At 35.5% G+C, this 21,915-nt stretch overlaps 1 protein-coding gene across 3 annotated transcripts in view; it reads left to right on the top strand.

Moving 5' to 3' along the window:
- The window catches only part of LRBA (LPS responsive beige-like anchor protein), a gene marked incomplete at its 3' end in the record, with an annotated part of 428,602 nt that overhangs the window by 52,203 nt on the left and 354,484 nt on the right, over positions 1-21,915 (top strand). For all 3 annotated transcript variants that reach the window (XM_081999652.1, XM_081999651.1, XM_081999650.1), the window contains exons 9-21: positions 19-216; positions 893-1,026; positions 1,909-2,017; positions 2,130-2,282; positions 3,362-3,530; positions 5,394-5,473; positions 6,998-7,060; positions 8,833-8,930; positions 12,066-12,158; positions 12,977-13,085; positions 13,637-13,718; positions 15,397-15,520; positions 15,789-15,981. In XM_081999652.1, coding sequence (XP_081855778.1) covers positions 19-216; positions 893-1,026; positions 1,909-2,017; positions 2,130-2,282; positions 3,362-3,530; positions 5,394-5,473; positions 6,998-7,060; positions 8,833-8,930; positions 12,066-12,158; positions 12,977-13,085; positions 13,637-13,718; positions 15,397-15,520; positions 15,789-15,981 — 1,605 coding nt within the window. The remainder of the gene's footprint in view (positions 1-18; positions 217-892; positions 1,027-1,908; positions 2,018-2,129; positions 2,283-3,361; positions 3,531-5,393; positions 5,474-6,997; positions 7,061-8,832; positions 8,931-12,065; positions 12,159-12,976; positions 13,086-13,636; positions 13,719-15,396; positions 15,521-15,788; positions 15,982-21,915) is intronic.

Genomic DNA, 21,915 nt, shown 5'->3' with positions numbered 1-21,915 from the left:
CCCTGCTCTCCAATCCAGGGAACATTCAAATTCAAGGCAGAAAGTGATCTCTTCCTTGCTGAACATCACAAATTGTTGCTCTATGATGGCAAACTATCCAGTGCTATTGCTTTTATGTACAATCCAAGGGCTACAGATGCACAGCTGTGTCTAGAGTCATCCCCTAAGGATAACCCTTCTATTTTTGTTCATTCACCACATGCCCTCATGCTGCAGGTATTTCAACATTTTCATACATTTGGAAGATACAAATGATTTCTGTCTGAAAGCCTAAAAATCAAGTTGTATAGGGATTTGGACAAGATAGGGAAGTGCTGATAGGTTGGTATTTTTGGGTTGTCCCTGCTGCTACCTCCCCTGTTTCTTGAATTAATTTGGATGCACAAGAATCCTAAGAAAAAAGTTTATTTTATCAGTTTTACAACCTAAAAAAATGTCAGTATTATGAAGACTGTGTTAGCTTTTCAAAAAAATCCTTCTTCCTCATGTCTGACATGTTCATTCCCCTACAGATATTACCTATCTCCCATCCTTTGCCCTGTTGATATGATACCCTTTTCTTACTTATGCTTTGAATGTCTTGATGTTTTGTCAGAAGCTTTTCATGTGTTCTGTTCTAGAGTTTCTCTGTTACTAAAGACTTGTTTTAGAGTTTGCAAGTCACGTCCTGTATATTCATCTGAGGACGTACACTGTAGACTGTGTCTAAAGCAGTAGGTCAGCCAGAGCGGGCATTTAGTGTGGCTGTGGCAGCCAGTTTGTACTTCTTGCTGTGTCTTTTTATTTGGTAATAACACAATTTTTATATTGAAGACATTTCAAACTATTTCTGAAAAACTTTTTAACAGTTTCTGATGGGAGATTTCAATATTTCTTAATTCTTCTTTGTCAGGATGTGAAAGCAGTCTTAACACATTCTATCCAAAGTGCCCTGCACTCCATTGGAGGGGTGCAGGTACTTTTCCCTCTCTTTGCACAGTTGGACTATAGGCAATATTCATCGGACCACGTTGACACAACTGTTTGGTGAGTGCCTGTACTTACTGTGTTCTGTTCTTTATTTCTTTTTAAGAAAAGGAAATTACCTCTTGCTTTATTAAGTGGCATAGTAGTTTAAATTGTCTTGTGCAACAATGAATTATGTCTAAAAAAAAAAAAAAGAAGTAGCCTTGTTATGGGCAGGACCTCAAAGTGAAGTGTTTATTTGTACCAAATTTTCTATGAAAGTCCACACAGAGTCAAACTGTACACATTTTTACTTTACAATTTTTTGTGTAACAGAATTATAGACAAATCTTTTGAGCTTATTCCTGCCATGCAGAAAATCCACTTGGGAGGACTTAAAAAGAAACTCCAGGAAGGATGAATTTTTTCAGCTACGTGAAAATTCCTTGGAAATTTTTTTTTTTTACCTTTAGACTTTCGGCAGTGTTACTGCCAGACTTTTCCTCTGGTTTCAGCTCTGTTTCAGCTCAGTCCAACTTCTGAACATCCAGGCACAGAAACTGGTGGAGCTCCTAACTTAAAGAATAGTATTAATGGCAAAGGGAATGCTTTTTCGAATCCTGGTGTAGCTTGCTCTGTTTCATTCCAGTTGTAGTTTCATGGCTCTTTAAAGATGATCTACATCCGTATTTTTGCTAAGAAGGGGTGATCACAATGTTCTATTGCACGGTTATCTCTGAATCCAGAATTTCAAGTTAGAAATGCATGAATTAAAAGCATTTTAAGAAGTTAGAGCTTTCAAAATGTAGTCTTGCTTTTTGTTTTAAAAGTTCTGATCTGAGCATTTATGTAACATTAAATGTATCTCTGGGCTGTGTGGTGGAAGTGTTAATTTGAAAATACTTTCTGTCTCATTGTAACCCTTTAAAACATTTTTCCATACTAAAACATGATATTTTTCAGTTCTACTTTATTGGCTTTCATCATGGAGTTGTTGAAGAACTCCATTGCTATGCAAGAACAGATGCTTTCCTGCAAGGGCTTCCTTGTGATAGGATATAGCCTAGAAAAGGTAAAGCAAATTGTTCTTGATGTCTTACATTAATGTTGCTTTTTTTTTTTTGAGATTAATACTTTTCCTAGACTGTTGCAGGGCTCTTCCTTAAGCAGATCTTCTTTTACAGTCTTCCAAAGCCCATGTTACCCGAGCTGTACTAGAACTTTGCCTTGCCTTTTCAAAATACCTGAGCAACTTACACAATGGGGTGCCCTTGCTGAAGCAGCTGTGTGATCATATTCTCCTTAATCCTGCAATATGGATTCATATCCCAGCCCAGGTAAAATTGCTTATTCTTATGATCTATCAATTTGGGAGTGTTGAGACTAAGCCTGGAATCCAAGAATTACAGGTCCTGGCTCCGCACCAGAAATCATACAGGAACTGTTTTCAGACTCTGTTTTTCTGCATGTAGCTCTCAAGCTTTGCAGACTCCCAAGGTTTGCAGGGGGTTTGGAGACCTGCAGCGTTCTGCAGAGCAGAATTGGGAGTGACTTCTGGAGTCCCTGACCCAATATTGTAGATTGAGAAGGAGTTTTGGTTTCAGCTGGGATAGAGTTAATTTTCTTCCTGATAGCTGGTATAGTGCTGTGTTTTGGATTTGGGGTGAAAATAATGTTGATAACATACTGACGTTTTCAGTTGCTGCTAAGCAATCAAGGATTGTTCAGCCTGTCATGCTGGCCTGCCAGCAAGGTGATGGTGGGATGCACGGGAAGCTGCGAGGAGGCACAGCCAGGATGACAGCTGACCCAAACTGGCCAAAGGGATATTCCATACCATACGATGTCACACTCAGTATATAAACTGGAGGAGTTAGCCAGGGAGGTACTGCGGCTTGGGAACTAACTAGGCATTGGTCAGCTGGTGGTGAGCAATTGTGCTGTGCATCACTTGTTTTGTATATTCTTTTATAATTTTTTTTTTCCCCTGTCCTATTAAAGTGTCTTTATCTCAACCCATGAGTCCTACTTGTTTTCTGACTCTCTTCCCCCATCCTGCTGGGGGTGGTGGTATGAGCGAATGGCTGTGTTGTTGTTTGAGCTACCTGCCGGGTTAAACCGTAACACCCTGTTCTGAACAGAGAGGTTAGACCAGATGATCTCCAGAGGTGCCTTCCAATCTCAGCTATCTGTGATTGTGTGAATACTATGCTTTCATGCTCCTATGAGTGTGGACCAACTTAAAAAACCCACAGCACTCTATAGTTCTATAAGTAAGATGAAATTTTCATTATCAGTTTGCAAGGGCTTTAAGAGCTTTGTGACTGAGCTATGCAGAGGAAATCTAAGGATGCAATTGTCTGATGTGCTGCAGTTTTGCTGTAATGATCTTTGATCTCCTGATTGGGTATTGTAGGTTCAGCTGATCCTCTACACTTACTTATCCACGGAGTTCGTTGGCACTGTTAACATATATGGTGCAATCCGGCGAGTTGGGACTGTTCTTCTGGTCATGCACACCCTAAAGTATTATTACTGGGTAGTGAATCCTCAGGATCGCAGTGGTATAACTCCCAAGGGCGTAGGTATGTATTAATTTCTACTCTCACAAGCTGATGCTTGTTTTTAAAAAATGTTGTATACAATGTATAGAACAGAACTGTAAATGTACAAGAAAGAATTTTATTTTAATGTGGTGGGTTCACGAAAAGTTCGAGCAGTGTGGTTTTGTTCATAGGATATTCTTGAAAGCTTTTTCTCAGAAATTAATGGAAACTTTCTTCAGAAGTCATGTCGTCTGTCACCAAAGACCTACATGAATTAATTCTAGATAGAACTGGTCAGAGAAATGGTAGGGTTTTGAAAGTATAGAGCTGTGCCTGGAGATGTGGCCTCTTTATGGAGCTTGTTCAAGTACTGGATAGGCTTTAAGTGCTTGTAAGATCTATTTATAATAGCAGTATAGCTGAAAACAGGCGTACTGAGTCTGACAGGTGTAGGGATCTGAACTTGTTGGAAAACTGCTTAATAAGTATTCTTAATCCAGACAAAGAAGTAACAGGAAATTTAGAACAGGTGTTTAGTACTTGTCCTTGACATGGAACACAGAAGATCCTAAGAAAAAAACAATGGGAATAGCTGCTGGACTCAGAAATCTAGTAGTGTAAAAGGAGCTGGGAGAAGTGAAATGTGCACTGGCATAACATAAACAGATACAGATGGAACTGTCACAGATAAGGGAATTAATGCTTTTTGGAAGCATGGCTTTACAACTCTTCTAATTGTTGTTCTGTGTTTTATGGGGTTGGGCACACAGCCTTGGCAAAGGGAGGAAGGCTTATATCTACTCTCTTCTGTAATGAAGAAAGGTTCTGAAATTTCAGAGAGAGAAGCAGGTGATGAAAGAGAGCTAGATGTACTGGGAGTGAGTGGTACTTAGATGTGTTCAACTTCTTGAAGTGACCAACCCTTCCTGTTAGAGGGTTGCAAAGATTGTTTTGTAGTATTTTGCATGCTGTAAAGAGCAAAGCATGTGTGTCTTCTCCTTTCTTTTTCATGAAGACATGGATTTACTTAATTAGTTTCTGAACTGATTTATTGAGCCTGAGGCAAGTGTATGTGTAGGATAGTCTTACTAATACAGTTTAATCGCTTATTTTGACTAGGCCGGTCTATGTGGAAAATAATTATTCTTAAACCAAATATGCCTGTGGGCCTATACTGTATAAAACCGTATGATCACTTACATTTGCTAGTTGATCTATCCCTGGAAATGTATTTGCAACAGTTCATTTGCTTTCTGTATGAAAGCTTTTACTAGGTTTTGGCTTTTGGTTGCACCTGTTTTTTTAACCTTGCCTCTCCTGGGAATTACTCAGTGTTTGAGCATTTAAAATGTTTCAGTGAAAGTCTGCTTCACATAGGAATGGCAGAAGCAAGTCCTTTTGACTTTGAGTTAACAAATTAAGTCTTTGGCTTCAAAGGTAATCTTTATATATATCGTTGTAAGGTTGATCTTTGTTGTGTGTATAGGCAATGTGTAATAATGGCATATAGTTCTTCCTTTGAGCTTTAGCAGGAGAACTTTAAAAACAATAGTAAACTGCAAAAATTTTAAATCTGGAAATTCTGACATGAAGTTCTCATCAGTCTTGTTCCTTGCATGAAGTTGGTTCATAGATGCTGCAAGGAAGTGGTGAAATCATGAAAAAAAGTTAGAGGGGTTTAGAAGACTGTACTTAATAAAAGTCTTATTAGAACCTCACTGGTTGGGCATTTTGCTAATAACAGCATTACTATTTTGTAGTCTGAAGTGGAGGAAAGATAACTTTACTTAGAATTGTGCCCTCTTCACCCAGAAAATGCTTTTATTTTTCTTTATGTGAAAATGCATCCTATACTAATAACAACTGTTAATTTGCATTTCATATATCTACTTTTCTTTTTAGATGGGCCACGGCCTACTCAAAAAGAGATTTTATCTCTGCGAGCATTCTTGTTGATGTTCATTAAACAGCTAGTGATGAAGGTAGGATAACTTTGAATTATGATAGGATATCTAAGTTTCCTATCATAAAGAAATACACTTTAATATAGCATTTTTTTTCTAAGCATGTTGAATTTTGTAAACAAATAAGTAAATAGAAATACCATGTAAAGTGCATCTTTCTGCTGTGGCTCTTAGCACAGACAGCAGATGCATTTTTCTCCCTTTTAAGCCATGTATCAAAAGTGTAGCTGTTAAATCATTAACTTAAAAATGTTTACTACTGGGGAAGTAAGTATTTGATTCCATATTTTGTTTTTGACAAGAACAATATCATGTGCATCAGAAGAAGTGTTTAAAGGCTAAAGAGCAACATTGGACATTATATGCTGTGGGCCAGTGGAACAGAGGAGGATAAGAAAGACTTTATCAATAAGTTTCACAACTGTTTGTTAGGCATTAGAGGAATATTGAAGTTCAGCAGTTCTACTGCTTATAGACTCTTCCTAATCCTTTCCTATTGTAAGCTCTGATATCTCTCTTCTTCTCTTCCTTTTGTAGACTGTCTTTTCTGTGTTTGAATCTAGCTCCTTTTTCCCCTCTTCCTTGTGGTGTTAAGGGACCAGTATGCCCTCTGTGCTGCTACCCTTAGCCCCAGCAGTATGGAGGAATAACTACCAGAAAGGTTCTGCTCTTGACTCCCATAATCTTTCTTTAAATTGGATGTTCTGCAATTGAAGTACAAGGGACAATTTAGCTATCAAGCTCCAAAAGACTTTCATTAATTGTTAGCTTCATTTTTATCTATTTTTTAAAAAAAGTCTGTTGAGATTTATAATTTGGACAGTTTTGGATAGAGTTTCACAAGGAAAGTAAAAAGCATTCCCATCATAAAAGGTCGATTCTTCTGTAAATTTTCTATTTGTACACAGTGGTGAAAAATCTTTTTGGGAAAGGAGAGAATTGCATTAAAAAATAAAAACCCTGGAAATGAAGAAGTCTGCTTTGTCTTTTCCCTCATCCTGTTCTTAGAAACTGTTGGTTTTTATTTTATTTTCAACTTAAAGCATATTACTGACATAGATGCCATAAATGAGGTACATTTCTGCAAAGTTGATAGCAACTGAAGATAGGATTCTGTAGTAGAAAATAAGAAGCAAACTCAGCAATAGGCATAGCTAACAGGCTTATAATTAAACATCCAGGTCTACTTTTGAATCCTCTTTGCCACCTTAACGTAATTCTTCTATTAATAGGAAGCTCTCAGTTCAAATGATCTGCATCAATTAACGTGTTACTCTAGCAATTTCATGTACTATATTACTATCTAGCTTATTTTTATGCCTGTATTTGAGTTGTCTTAATGCACTTCTGTAAGCTTCAGTGGATATTTTTTGGGCAGGGAAAAAGCTACCTTCCATCTATGAAGCTATTATAGTACCAATTGAAAAGAAATTTGTCTTATGAGACTTGCTCTGTGTATAACCATGGCTTGTTATAATGCTATTTTGGGAACAGTACTTTTGTACTTGAAAGATGATATATAAAACGTGCTTGTTTTTAAAGGACTATGGAATAAAAGAAGATGAATTGCAGGCTATCCTCAATTACCTGCTCACTATACATGAGGTAATTTTTAATTTGGGGGATGTGTGTGGGGGAGAGAGGTACTACTACTGCTGTTCGTGGCCACCAAATATTTTAATATTTTCAAGTATTACCTCCTTTATGCCACAAGGTGGCTCTGCAGAGGAAGTAGCGAACATTGTCCAACTCTTCAGTGTAGTGTGCTGAATTGCCAATATTCTTGCAGTGATTTAAGCACTATGTTCAATGTTAGATTGAAGTTCATTAAGCCAGTAAGTCAAAATGGTTTCTTATGTTGTTCTGCAAACCGATTTACCAAGCAGAAAAACAGATGGTGAGGCTGACTTTAAAAAAAAAAAAAAAAGACAAAACCTTGGTTTATGCTGCTTAAGTAATACTTTTTGTTTTGTTTTTCTCTCCTTTTTATTTTGCTTCTTAAATAAAGCAATAAAATTGAAAACATGCATTAAAAATAAAGATGTATGTTAATGGCATCTAAGAGCAGCATATAAACTTAATTGGGAGAAAATGTTGGTTACCACTGATACATCTGCATCTTCATATTTTAGCACCAGGAAAAGGCACTTTATGCCAGATGCAACATCAAAGACAAGGGAAATGGGGACATAAATCTAACTGATCTCATCTCTGTAAGGGTGCTTGAAATGGGTAAAATAAGGAATTAATTGAACTTAACTTCAAGCAGTATGGATTTTTTTCTGTTTTTGTTTACACCTATATTGTCCTTTTATTCTCCTTGCTGGTTACTACTACTTGGTAGTACCATGGTCAAGCAATGTAAGTCATTCTACTTTATAGAGAGATGTAAAAAATAAGACTTTTGGTAACATGTAAGAGTAAACCAAAATAGCAGGAGTTTTATATAGCCTTCAGATGAGGAGATGGTATTTTAATTGTCTTAGCAGTTTGCATGGTCAAGTCTAAAAGACCCATGAATGCTGAATCCCACAGAAAAACGTCAAGAAAAAAAGTAAAATTCAGCCTTCTCATAGGGCTTATTCATCAGTGATAGTATCTGTAATATAAGGTAATAATATAATCAGGTGAACACAGGTGTTTGGGGGGGCGGGGAGTAAAACTGTTTTTTTAAGAGAAGGAATCAGAATATTTGTTCAAAAGTGTTGGAAAGTGTTGTTTTTTTTAATAAGCTTTCATTTTAATACCACAAAGAATGGGAAAAGAAGGCAGTTGCATTTTGCTGCTTTGTAGGTTTATTTTATTTTTAGTTATAATTAACTTGGAACAAATTAATAAACTGTAGTTTAGAGTGCTTTAGACTAATAGTATGGAAAACTTTACTGAGCAGCTTGAATTACCCATGTTAAATGTTGTCTGTGAATGGTGGTGGTATTTTTTTTTTCTTTCCCCCTGGGGTGGACATTTGTTTAGTAGAGATTTTGCAGTAAACATCACCCTGTGCCTCAGAAAATGTGCAGCAGTTTATTTCTAGCTCCTGTACAGTAAAAGAGGGCAAAATATACATGCAAACAGATGAGCATGTGTGTGGAAGGAAATAGCATAGTCCAATAGTCCATTCCCTGTCAAAGGCTTACATCCCAGACACAGATGTATCACTTTTCAGTCTAAAAAATAAAGTTTTTCTGGGTAATATTTTCTCCTGCTCTTGCCTTCCAGACCTGTAGCTCCTTTGATCCAGGCCTAAGTTGTTTTGGTCCTTGATTTACTATTACTCTCTAGATCATTCTGAAATGTTTTGTAGTGGTTCTTTTAACCAAAACAATGTTCTAGTGTACATGCATTTTTAATTCAAATTTGTAACTTTTATTCAACAGGATGACAATCTAATGGATGTCTTGCAGTTGCTTGTTGCTCTGATGTCAGAGCATCCCAGTTCTATGATCCCTGCCTTTGATCAGAGGAATGGATTACAGTAAGTTTGAATTTTGTAAATGGGCAAAAGGAAATAGTGTTTTGACCATAGTGTTGCTTGCTAGAATTGCCATGAAATCTGAAAGGTCCTCGTCAGTGTATGTGTTGCAAACTTAGACTCCTCATCTTGGGAGATTTTTGTGTCCAGGTGTTCTTTTGACAAGAGGTGATGTTAGATTTATTATCAACGAGGTCTTTTTTTTAATGTTGCCAAGCTGTCAGTCGTGCTTAAACAGGTAGTGATCAATTTGAGTTAGTCTGTACATTGATGTTAAGCGTTCATCTACTAGCACTTAGTCGTTAGCCTCCCATTCTTAATGTGTTCTAGAACTGGAAGTGAGCTGACAAAAATTGGTTCAGATTTCTCTGTTAGCTTTCTTTTCTTTTTTTTCAAAATGTAAAGCTTTGTGGGACTTTTGTAGAAGAAACCTTTTATTTATTTAAAGTTAGCACTTTAATATGGATTGTTCACCATCTCTTTTTCCCAAAAAACAGAAAAATATTGTTTAATGCTATTGTGAGATAAAAGTAGGGAAAGTAGCAAATTCTACTAACAGTAAAAGCACAAGAGAAGATCTGCTAGATAAAGATGAAGTTATGACTCTGTTTTTGTGTTGTGGCTCTCAGAGGGTAGACACGTTATTGAACTTTTCTAATTTAAAATAAACCTGCCTGGACATAGTGGGGAAAAAATTGGAACTGGCAAACAAATGTAAAAACTATTCCTAGAAGCGTATGTGGAGTAGTAATTCTCTCCCTGTGTAAAGGCAGAGTCTCATTTTATACATTTTGTTGCACCTATTGGTTAACCCCTATTTATACATATATTTTTTTTTCAGTTGCCCTTTCTCAAGAGGCAACATTCAGGCACGTTCATAATTGTTTTCTCCCCTTCTAGTGCTAGGCTGGTTGTTTTTTTTACCCATTTTCTTCAGCTTTGACTTCATTTGTATGGTAATGTATTATGCTATGGGAAACTAATAAAACCTCTAAATAATAAAGTATTTCAATGTCATGTTGGGTCTCCAGTGCAATATGTTTGTTTTTATTTAACAACTGGCAATAGACTTTCTTTTTATTAACTAGTATATGGGCAAGTCAGTATGAATAGTGAGTCCACAGTGAGAAATCACTTTGTTTTCCTGTCTCATTTTTTACATTCCTTTCTTCTGTATTGTCTCCAGTCACTTAATGGGTTGTTTGTATGCTTATTGATACATCTACTTTTTGCAATTAAAATACCATATTCTTGAAATTTAAAAATAATTTTACAAAGCTTTATAAATATTTGGAGTTTTTAATAATTAAAACTTTAAAAGTAACCAATGTACTGGAGAAATAAGCATAAGGAAATTTTTTTTTTGATAGGCAATTAAGTAACCCTCATACACTTCTGTTAAGACAAGCAGGGAAATAGATTATATTGCTTGAATGAACATTGTATTGTGGGCTTGCTTGCTTGTTTGCTTCTGTAGTTGCTGTGGCTGCAGCTTTCTCCAGTATAAGTTATTTGTTATAGATAACTTTTTTAATCACTCCTGGGTTTTCACTTAAATTCTAGTATAGAACTAGAGTTTTTTTGTCTTAGTTTAGGTGTCCTGGGTAATATTTTTAGGTATGTAAAGGTGAAGGAATATGTGACTAGTGATGAGTGCTCAATTATGTATAGATAAGGCCTAAAACCCCAAGTAAGTCCTTTGAAATCTTTACAGCTGGCTGATCTAAAATACGGTTTTGTAACATGGGAGATTTTTGGAAAGACTCAAGAATCATTGAAATCAGATTTTTTTTTTTTTTTTCTTCCCCCAATAAAGTGATACAAATTTCCTCAAAAATTTCCTCAGAAGATACTCACAGTAAAGGCTGAGTACTGTGCCTTCTGTTCCAATACAATTTCATGGAGCATTAGGAGATTAATCTTTTCTTTTTCAGAGAGAGACTAGTAGTCTGTGTAGGTATAAGCTAAATCATATTTCCCAAATTCAAAGATCTGTCCAATATCATGACCCATAGCCCAACTAAAATCAGAGAGTGACATGGTCATAAGCACTTTACTGTCTAATAAGTAAGCAAGGAATGGAATTAGATGTAACTGATAAATACTTCTAGATGTCTTCTATTTTATGGGAGATTTACAAGGATCAAAAACTTGCATTTGTTATTGTTCACATTGATGGAAGGCCAATATTAGAATTTTTTACTGTGTAAATAAACTTCGTTTAATATAAGATTAAGCTTTAATGTACTGCAAATAAATGTTTCAGAAGTTAAGATTAAATACTAGTCAGATTTCTTTTTATTTGGGGAGTAGAAGGCATAGATACACATGATGAGATCTGTGCAGTATCACAGATTGACTTGGTAATGCCAAATATATTTAAGGTTACTGGACACTTCCCACTGTAAGACTGTACTTCCAATTGTTTATTAATTTACCAGCCTTTCATCAGTTACATTGACACTTTCCTTGCTGTGTTTGTTACACTCTCATTTTCTTTCTTGGGAAAACTTCATCTAGAACTGTTCAGCTTGTTAAATTTAGTACTTCGCTACATGCATTCCCCTTGCTCCTTTTGGCTTTCTTCTTAAACTTTCTTAGTGGAGAATCATAAGTGGGTGTAGAGCATAATCATAAGGAGGCGAAGAGCAGAAACCGATGTAGGTGAAATAAGAAGAAAGTCTCCTGACTTGGTGTCTTCCTGTATCCCTCTTGAGGGAGTGACAGCACGCACAGATGTCAGATGTTAGTGCTAGTAATAAATCCCCCTCCATACATGGCTATTCCTATCCAGCTACATTCATACTAAAACAATTTCTTGCTTAGTTTTCTGGATAAAATAGCAGATTAAGACAGTTCTCACTATAGGAATTGCAGCAGCCTTTCACAGCACGTTTTATGTATTGGTATTTGGGAGATATTTAAATTTGATTAAAAATCTCTAAATGTAATTATAAAATGTGAAATCATGAACTATTGTGCCATAAAGAGAAACATGCTGGTTTTTGTAGTCTTACTAATAATTTTAAATTAGGCTCAGATACAAACTTATTTGTAGGCTACTGCAGTTAATTTGTCATTCAAAAAATTGCTGTGTATTCAAACTATTTTAGGAAGCCTTGTGTCTTCTCCACTTAGGGTTGTCTACAAGCTTTTAGCATCGCGAAGTGAAGGCATCAGGGTGCAAGCTCTAAAAGTAATGGGATATTTCCTAAAGCATCTCGCTCCGAAGTAAGTACTTGTTTAGGTCTTAAAACAACCCCCCCCCAATAGAAGGAAAAAAGGTAGATTGTGACTCATACATGCCATGTATTATGTGGTGTATATATTATGTGGTGTATATATGTACATACATGTTTGTATGTAAAGTAAAAAAAAATAGTATTGGAGGTTAATCACTAAATATGCTTCACTGAATAGGAGCTACTGTTCTTCAAGTACCCTTCAATTTGTTTGTCATTAATACATTTCTGATGTGGTGGTATTACTTGTTATTGGCAACTAGCATCCAGGCATTATCACTTCCTTACCAAGTTCATTTAATACATTCTGCCTGCTTTTTAAAGTGATCTTTTTCCATAATGCCACTAAAATTGGTAGCAAGAATTAGACTGCTAAGATTGAACTCTGTGTTACTTACTGAGAACTGGATTTAATATGTCTCAAGTTTACTACAATAGTAGGTAACTATTGAGATCGCTGTCCATGGTTGTATATTTGAGTGAAATGAGGACAAAGATGCCCTTTCCTTAGTGTTTATCAAGAAATCCCTTAATGGTGTGTTTCAGCTTTTTGGGCCCAGTGGACCGCATTTATGGAAGAAAGTTAGCTGTCTTCTGCCTGTCTTCAGGGAATGACTTGTCCTTTCAGAATTTGAATCCTTGCCTTTTTCCTTAACCCAAAGGGAAATACTTAAGGAAAAAAAAAAAAAAAGAGACAGATGTTTCCAGTGTCTACATATTTTTTGAGGCACACTTTTTAAACTTTTTTTTTTTCCCCTAAAGCAAGTTGAATGCATAAGTTTATTTTATCTTTCTGTACTATTTTAGGAGAAAAGCTGAAGTCATGCTTGGACATGGATTGTTCTCTTTGTTGGCTGAAAGGCTGATGCTTCAGACAAGCTTAATCACCATGACCACATACAATGTCCTATTTGAGGTAGTAATATACTGTAGTTAGGATCCAATCTTCCTAATTACTTGTAAGACATTGTTAGAAAATTGCTTACATATTTGTGCTGATATGTTCCAGATGACATTAAACCTTAGTGTGATGCAGCTGAGTGCTGCTTTTTTTTTTCCCCAAGCTCACTACTTTAAATTTTCCCCCCGCCCTTAACTTGGTTATACTCATTATGAACATTCTAGATAATGAGTAATCTGAATGTCTCAAGCAGACACTCATATATGTGGAATTTTATTATAGCAATAATCTTGCCATATGAGGATTGTTTTTGTTAGATTCACGTTTCTCTTCTACTGTATTTAAAATAACAGTGTGCACTGAAGAGAAAGCAAAAAAAAAAAAAAAGAGTAAAATTTTAGGAATAGGATGAAATAAATTATCAAGGAAGAGAACAAGTGCTTTTTTTTGATAATTTTAAGAACCATGGTGAAATAGTGATGGTGCTGTATGAAGGATGTATCCAACTATTTTTCAGTAAGCTGTCTTTATAAACATTGATATGGCATCTTCTTCTTTCTTGTTAGATTCTGACTGAACAGATTTGCACTCAGGTGATACATAAACAACATCCTGACCCAGATTCAACAGTGAAGATACAAAATCCTCGTAAGAATGATGTACATTTGTAATTGCTACCATAAGAAAAGTCTTCTCTAAAAAAACTCATGTGAAAGCTTATTAATTACATCCACCAATCTTAATTCTGATCTCAGTTTTACATTGTCTTTCATACAGAAGGAAAGATAATGTGCATTTAGTTGGAGTTATTTAGGAAGTATGTGTTTATAGCTTTTTGAAAGACATTTTATATGTCTAAATGTGTATGTAGTTCATAACTCATTCCTTTTGGCTGTGCAGTCATGTTATGAAATGGTTTTTCAAGACTTGTACGCACAGGATACTTTGATTTAATACATGTTAAGGTTCCAGCAAAATTCTGATTGCATTATTTAGTGATGTCAGACTAAATTACCTGAAATATGGAAACAGCCTTCATCTTAAATTACATTCAGTATGACAATGCTAGATGGAGAGTAGGAGAAATGTATCTGCTCACTGTTTTGGTTAGCTTACTTCATGGGAAATAATCTTGATATGAAACTTTAGATCACTTTTGAACTAAGAGAAAATACTGATCTCATAATATCTGAATTATATGCATTATTAATGTGCTCTGTATATAATACAATGGACTTACAGCTTTGGGAGTTCATTTTTTCTGGAGAAATAATAGATTTTTCACTTTCATAGCTGCTTTGTCATTAAATGTAGGTCATAGTTGTCGGTTTGCTTCATGTGGAAAGTGGGGGAAGAGAAAGGACAGGAAAGCAAATACAGAGGAAAGAAATCTGGTTGCAGTATGCCATTTGCCTTCTGGTAAATCTGTATGAAGCAAGAGATGTGAAGAGATTTCTGTTACTTAAGATTTTTGAAGTTGGCAGTCACTGCTGTTGTTAATAGATTATTTGTAGTGGTAGGTATGAGTGGAATTATCTAGGTCTAGTTGGAAGAATGACTTCTAGAGTACCTTTTTGAGATCAGTGCTAATATTATCAAATAAGGAATTTCTCTTTTTAAAGAAATTGTACAAGGTGAACTGAAACTATCACTGTGACCATGTTCAAATTGCACCCTAATTTATTTACAAAGTTAACTTTTTTTAAAGTAACAATAACAGTGACTGCCCCACTGCTTCAAAAAGTGGAATGTACCCACAATTTTGACTGTCTCCTAAAAATATGAAAACATAAAATTTCATCTCTTATGAGCATAACATCAGGAAGATTTTTTTTCCCCTTTCTCAAACATTTTTGTAACAGAAATTGTTAAGTATAATCGGAAGTTGTTCTTCTAAAATTCAGTATTATTAAGGTAGAGCAAAATATACGCATTTTTCTCACAGATGGTTTTCTAACAGATGCGTTGTATTATGTGAACTTCTTTAGAAAAAGCTTCTGACAGATTCTGATAGCTTGTCATTTGTAATGCAGTAACACGTGATGCTTAAACCTGATAATTAAAAAAAATTTCGTAATAACTTAACTTGGATTCCATTTTCTTCAGCTGTATAGGCCTGCAAATCCCCCTGATGGTGACCAGGTTTGAGAAGTCTCAGAAGAAGGGATTTGTATTAGTTAAACATTCTACTCAAATAGAGATGTTTCTCAGTATAAAACTTTTTTTATGTAGCATCACTTTTCATGTACAAACAGTACTGGAAGATGTCCTGTGTTTTATGCTGTGCTTAGTATTAATATTTTGTTGCTTGTGAACTGTTTTACAGAGATTTTGAAGGTTATTGCAGTCCTGCTACGTAATTCTCCACAGTGTCCAGAAACTCTGGAGGTTCGGCGAGCCTTTCTCTCGGATATGATTAAACTTTTTAATAACAGCAGAGAAAATAGGAGGTAAGATTGTATACATGTGCATATAGTAAGCTATGTGTATACATGTTACTTACTATAACAAGATGTCCCAGTACATTAGACTCATGAAGCATATACAGCTTCATTGCTGTTCGGCAAATTCTATACTCTAGTACAGTCTTCAATATACAAAATTAGAGAAGCTTGCACGTAACAATTGTTTTAAACATGTTGAATTCCTGACTTAGCTGATGTATATTTCGAAGATATATTTTGAAATTTGATTAAATAGTATGTGTGTATTTTGCAGGAGTTTGTTGCAGTGCTCCGTCTGGCAGGAGTGGATGCTTTCTCTTTGCTGTTTTAATCCGAAGACTTCTGAGGAACAGAAGATAACTGAGATGGTGTATACCATATTTCGAATTTTGCTTTACCATGCAATCAAATATGAGTGGGGTGGCTGGCGTGTTTGGGTGGATACACTGTCGATCACGCATTCAAAGGTGAGTGTTTGAAATAGCTGGGAAATTTTGTTATGCCATATAATTAGATTTAGACCCTTAAAGTGCTGTATCGTAGAGTGAGATAGTCTTGAAGTTAAGGTCAGTAGTTAAATAAAAGCCCAGTGCTTATATTTGTTTCAAATATTTTACAATTAAGTGTTAATTTTGTTGTTTGAACACAAATCTCTTTTTGTTGTTGCTCAAATTGTGATAGTATTGGTTTATACTGAAAATGGCAGATATTTTAAAAAATGAGATAAATTTCAGGAACATTTCTGAAAAATTTTAGTGCTGGTTTTGGTTTTTACTGATGGCATGAACACAAGGTGGCGCACCGTATCTATTCATAAACAAAAATACCTTTTAGTAACATCAAAAGGCTGTAAAACAAACCACTAAAAAGCAAAAAAATCAAAGTTAAGACAGATGCTTCAGCTGTTAAGCTGTCATGGAATAGAGGGTGAGAACGCAAATCCTTGCAGTATGAATGCGACTATTACCCTTCATAATTCTTCTGTCTGTTTTTTTTTTGTTATTGTTACAACCAGAATTATATCATAAAAGTTATTAGTGGATCTTCGAACAAGGCATGGTAGTATAAAAGATAACTGCCCTGCCTTATTCTGAACAAGAGTGAGGCCAGTGTGGGCCTCATAATAATCAACTGTTTCTCAGAAATATTTAGCTAAGATGAAATAAATTATGAATTAGAAATTTCTAAATACGTGCAACTTAACCTTGCAAAAAGAAATCTGTGAATCCTGAAGATCACTTTATGATTCTAAGGAATTGTTAGCATTTCTGAGGTCCTTGATTTTTGTATGATTTTTTTCTCAAAGAAACTCAATCTTTGCAGGCAGCAAGAATACTGTTATTTTTCAGCTCTGTTTATTTATTGCATTCATAACTCGATGGTGGATTATTGGGCTATGGGGAGACAAATGTAGAGACCCATATAATAACAGTGTGTGAAATAATACCATTAAATAGTCACTTAGCTAAATGGAATCCAGGTGCAAAGAATCCCGGGCCAAATTTTAACCCTTACAGAGATCACATTTTAGTTGTTGAAATTTCCTTAATCTTCTGTTGTGTCGGCTCTGCAGTCTTAAAAAATCCCTGTTTCCTCTTTCCCTGAAGATGCAGAGGGCATAGGTGGAGTACTTTGTACAATGGCAAGCTGTAGCCAGAGTAAAGATCCCTAACGTGCTTTTATAAAAACTGGCATAATTTAAAGCATTTCTGTGATTGCTGGAAATTGCTGGGAAACTGTGCCTGGGGAAAGATGGAGAGGTGAGTGAAGGAAGACCACCTTTCTACCTCTGTTATACAGAGCTTTGGTGTATTGAATTTAAAAATTGTCTAGCACATTATCTTATAAGCCGTAGTTCTATTCTTAGACTCTTTTTGTTAAGATAATGTAATGTCAGAAATCTCATTTAAACAGCCTCTATGTCAAAATGATTATATGGATTTTTGGTTGTTATCTTCAGTGACTTAATGTGGCTAATCAATAGTCTAGAGTTCATAGAGGAAACCCCAATATTTTATTGTGAAGCCATGGCCAAATGTTAAGAAAACCACCCTGGTTTTAGAAAACACACACACAAAACAGAGGCACAGATAATGTTACTTTTGTGTTTTCTTTTTTTTTTCTGGAAGGCTGTATGTTTTTGTGCCATACCATAGTGAATGAGAAAACGACGTGCTTCACTCTCTGTGTTTCTCATTTTTGGTTCTTGGCATGCTGGCGTAGTGAGGTATTCTTGGTTGTAGAAGGAACTTCCTGTATCAGTTTTCCCAAGTCTAACTTTGTTGGCTTCCCAGTCAATATGTAAGGGCTGTTTGTTCTTCTAATCTACTTCAGAGGAAGTTGAACAATGGCAAGGTTAGAAGTGTGTGAGTGTGGAGAGAGCTAGCAGCAGAGTGGTGTTGAGGAATCATGTTTACTTTGTTTGGACATTGGTGCTAATATTATCCAGTTCCAGAAGCCTAAACAAAAATGATTAAACAAACACACCCAGAAACTAACTTAACAATAGTGATACGAATGATGATGCAGTAATCAAGGATTTCAAAATTGGGTTTTTTCACCTTTATTATACATTTGCCATTTGAACATTTTTATAAATAATACATGCAATTTATGCAACTAGCAATATAAAGCTAGGTGATGTTTCATAACTCTCTTCTAATTACATAGGCATAAATTAGGATAAATGACAGAAAAAGCTCTTTGTGGTAAAACCTTACTAATCGCCTGAAAGTGTTCTGATAAACTGATAGTAACATCTAATGATGATGAATTTTTAATCCCTCTAATTTTACTTATTTTGAATATTCTTGTATCCTGTTACACCAATATTGAAATTCATATAGATTCACATAGAACATAGTGTAGACGTAGTTCAGCAGGCAGATTGTTTGATGCTAAGTGCATCTCAGATGTTTTTGATTTCTAGCATGCTTTCAAAGAAATGTGGGAATTATGGGAACAAAAATATTTCCGTAACATTGCTAGGAGAATAACCAATTTGTGGTTTTATTATTTCATTTCTAATTGTATTGGGTTACTGCTTATTTTTCCTTTTTACAACCCTTTGCGCCATTCTTGCCACTAATTTATAATACCATTCTATGATAAAGAACTAGTATATAAAGGACTAGTGTTACAGAATTGGATAGGTTTTGCACAGCTACACATCAAGATACATGCAGCTGCTATAAAAAGCCAAAGAAACTCAATTGCAATTTTATTGTCCAGTTTGATAGATTTCCTGCCACCTTTGTAGCAGAGAAGCTGTTTGTCACTGTAACCCTCTCCTCCAACAGCTGCACAACGTTTTATAAGCAGCAGTGGCTTTTCTAGCGTAATTGCACTACATTGGTTTCCTTGCACTCAGAATTTAGGTGTGTGTAACCTTTTTAAAGCCAAATTTCTTAGTATTACTCATGTATTTTGCTCATCTCCGTATTATGTTTTTTGATGCTTTCCAAATATTAACACAATGTATACAAAGGTGATTAATCTGTGGCTTCTAGTTCAACAAAAACATTAATGAAAAAACTAAATCACAACTCCAGTTTGTTCTAACTGGCCAGTGCTGAATTTATGAAAGCATCTAAAAACTTCTGTTTTTTTAAAGCATTGTAACCATGCTAGCTAGGCCTTAGTTCTTATCTGTCTAGCCATGTTACTTTGTAAAAAGGACCAATGATTTTGGTGTTAATAATAGGAAACAAAGAGTGGTGGACAACTTGCATTTTTGACCATTTGTCTTCCCCAAGTTTTAAAAGAATATGACGATTTAGATGATATAATAAACTCCTGAGTTACCCAATCGTTTAAACTACTGGGAAGAACTAACATTTGCTTATTTCAGGTCCTTAAATATATTTTACTACTTAAAACTTGCTTCATGTTACTATATGGTTTCATTAAAGAGAAGATATTTGAGTAAATTCTGATTTTTAATTTTTTATTTTTTGTTTAGTAGATCAAGGAATTTTCAATGAGTAAGACTCAGAAATTTTAATATGTATAAGCTACAGTTTTATTGGTGTATAAGTGGAAATTGCTGTATAAGTGGAAAAATTTTGTTCATCTGAATGGGAAGAAGTATGATCTTAAAACATTAGTACTGTGACTTTAACATACAATGTATTTCTACTTAATTGCTAGTTTTCAGTCTAAGGAAGTACAGTTGTAATAAACATTGGTGAGTATTAAGTAAATTTGTATGTTCTTTGTTGCCCTGCTCATTTAATACAGGAGGAAAAAAAACCAGCTGTGCACAGCATTTACATGTGTTATGTTTGCTGTATTTTCATCACTGTCATATACGGGAAAACCAGCAAAAGCAGCAAAGATTAGGTGGTGAGAGACTTAATATATGATGGCAATTTAAAAACTAATTTGCAGAGAAGTGAACATGGCTCAGTAGTTTTAGAAAGTAACAGGTCGCCAGGATCTTGAGTCCAAATCCCATTGGCATTCATGGGTTATTGAGGATGGTTTTGTCTCCATTTCATAATCCCTGTCTTGAAGAAGGTAAGAGTCTTCCACAGTGGTATGTGGAAGCCTTTTTAGCTCTAGGGCATTTTGAAGGCTTCAGATGCTCTTCAGTCCTCTGAAAGCGTGTCTGCGTTGCCCTGAGGGGAAGCAGAGGTAGCTAACCAAGAGGGTCATTGTACTACTGCAGGTGTTTGGTTTTCATATGTGTGGTGCCCAATGTATCAACGAAGCAAAGCTGGGGGAGATGCAAGTTAAGTAGCACACGTGAAATGCTTAAATATGGGGTTCATTCTTATGGTACAAATAGTTATTTATAAAAAATTATTGCTTATTCTAGGTAGAAATTATTCTCTGACTTACGGAGAACGGAAGGAACTTGGAGACTAGAATGTGCAGCCTCCTTTAAAGCTGTGTACCCTAAATGAGTTATGACTCAATCCTTCACCTTTTCTAGGTGTTTCCTTGCTACAGCTTCTTTTGTAGGAGGTGTGTGGGAAGAAAGTATTGATGTGGATGGCCAAAGAGAGAAGTACACAACGCCTATAGCTGAGTATTATTTTCTGCCAATGCAGAGTGGTAAAAACTGAATTTAGTTACAACATTTTTTTTGTTAATAACTAAATATCAAATGTACACAAGGCAGAATTTGGCAGTCTACTGAACTGTAGGAATGGTGACAGGGATTACGATAGAGAGGAAATAATATAACTTGAGAAGATAATGTGCTCATGTGTTGCAATTTAAACAAACTAAAAGCAATAGTTGCATTAGTGAAAATGGACAAACACATGTTTCAATTAATTACTGTATGGTGGTGTAATGGTAAGATATACCTTGATTTGAAAATAAAATGCTGTCAGCATACATAAAATTATCTCAGATAGGCAAAGGCTTTTACAAATTATATTGACTAGTACTTGCTTTCTTATTCTAGAAAAAATTTGCATGCCTATTTTTTTTTTCTTGAGCTCAGTAGAGAAAAAGGCAAAAATATTGCTACTTAGATGAAAGTGTAGGAGGCAGGAACATGAATATGTCTTGGTACAGTGGTTTTCATTCCTGCCCTCCCCTTGTGTGTCAGTGAAGGCTTTTTTTGGTGGAAGCTTAGACTTCTAAAAACTTTTCATATGTAGTGTCCTGCATAATATATGTTAATTTGCTTTTCTTACCTTTCTTCTGTGAACCACTTGGAAATAACCTAGAGATTCCTTAGGTTAGTGGGTTACACACTAAGTCAGTGTATGGTGCACACAGTACCGTTGCATCTTTCACCTCACTGAATTGGAAATTAGGTTTGATACCTTCAGATACTGGTGCCTCCCATCCAAACAGACCTGGTTTTGTTTGGAGGTTAGTTTCTACTTTTGAACAGTTAGTGTTGCTAGAGGAGAAGTGGAAGAATAGGTCAATAAATTCCTTGTTAAGTTTTAAAAAGTAACACTCTCTGGAATTATGAAGAGTTTACTGATGGTGTCAGCAGCACAGGAGCTAGTTTGCACTGAACAAACTCTATAAGGAAACAGCAGTACTATATAATTGTCTGACCTGTCTGGCAGACATTCCCTTCCTCTCTCTAGTCTGCAAAATTGCCCACCTGATAATGAAAAAAAGGACAGAATCTTAATGTACAGTTAAAATATTTTCACTATGTTCTTTAATGCAAATGTCAATCATCTTAACCTTTGTCATTGCTGTATGCTAATTTTTCTCCTTGGCAATTAGTGAATGTTGCATGTCAAATTAAGTTAAAATTAATGGCAGAGGCAAATGTTGCAGTTATTAGCTCACAAGTGTCTTTAACTAGTAGTGCATAGAGATGCATTCCAAGCATTGCAAACAGCTATGGATTAACCATCAAATGATGGTGAAGATTAATGATTGGCCTTTTAGCTCACTAATTTAGAACAATTTCTAGTAAT

This window comes from Phaethon aethereus (genome assembly GCF_964289735.1).
Source record: "Phaethon aethereus genome assembly, chromosome: 4".
NCBI lineage: Eukaryota > Metazoa > Chordata > Aves > Phaethontiformes > Phaethontidae > Phaethon > Phaethon aethereus.
Note: the sequence above shows the minus strand (reverse complement) of the source record. Positions and strands in the feature narration are given on the sequence as shown.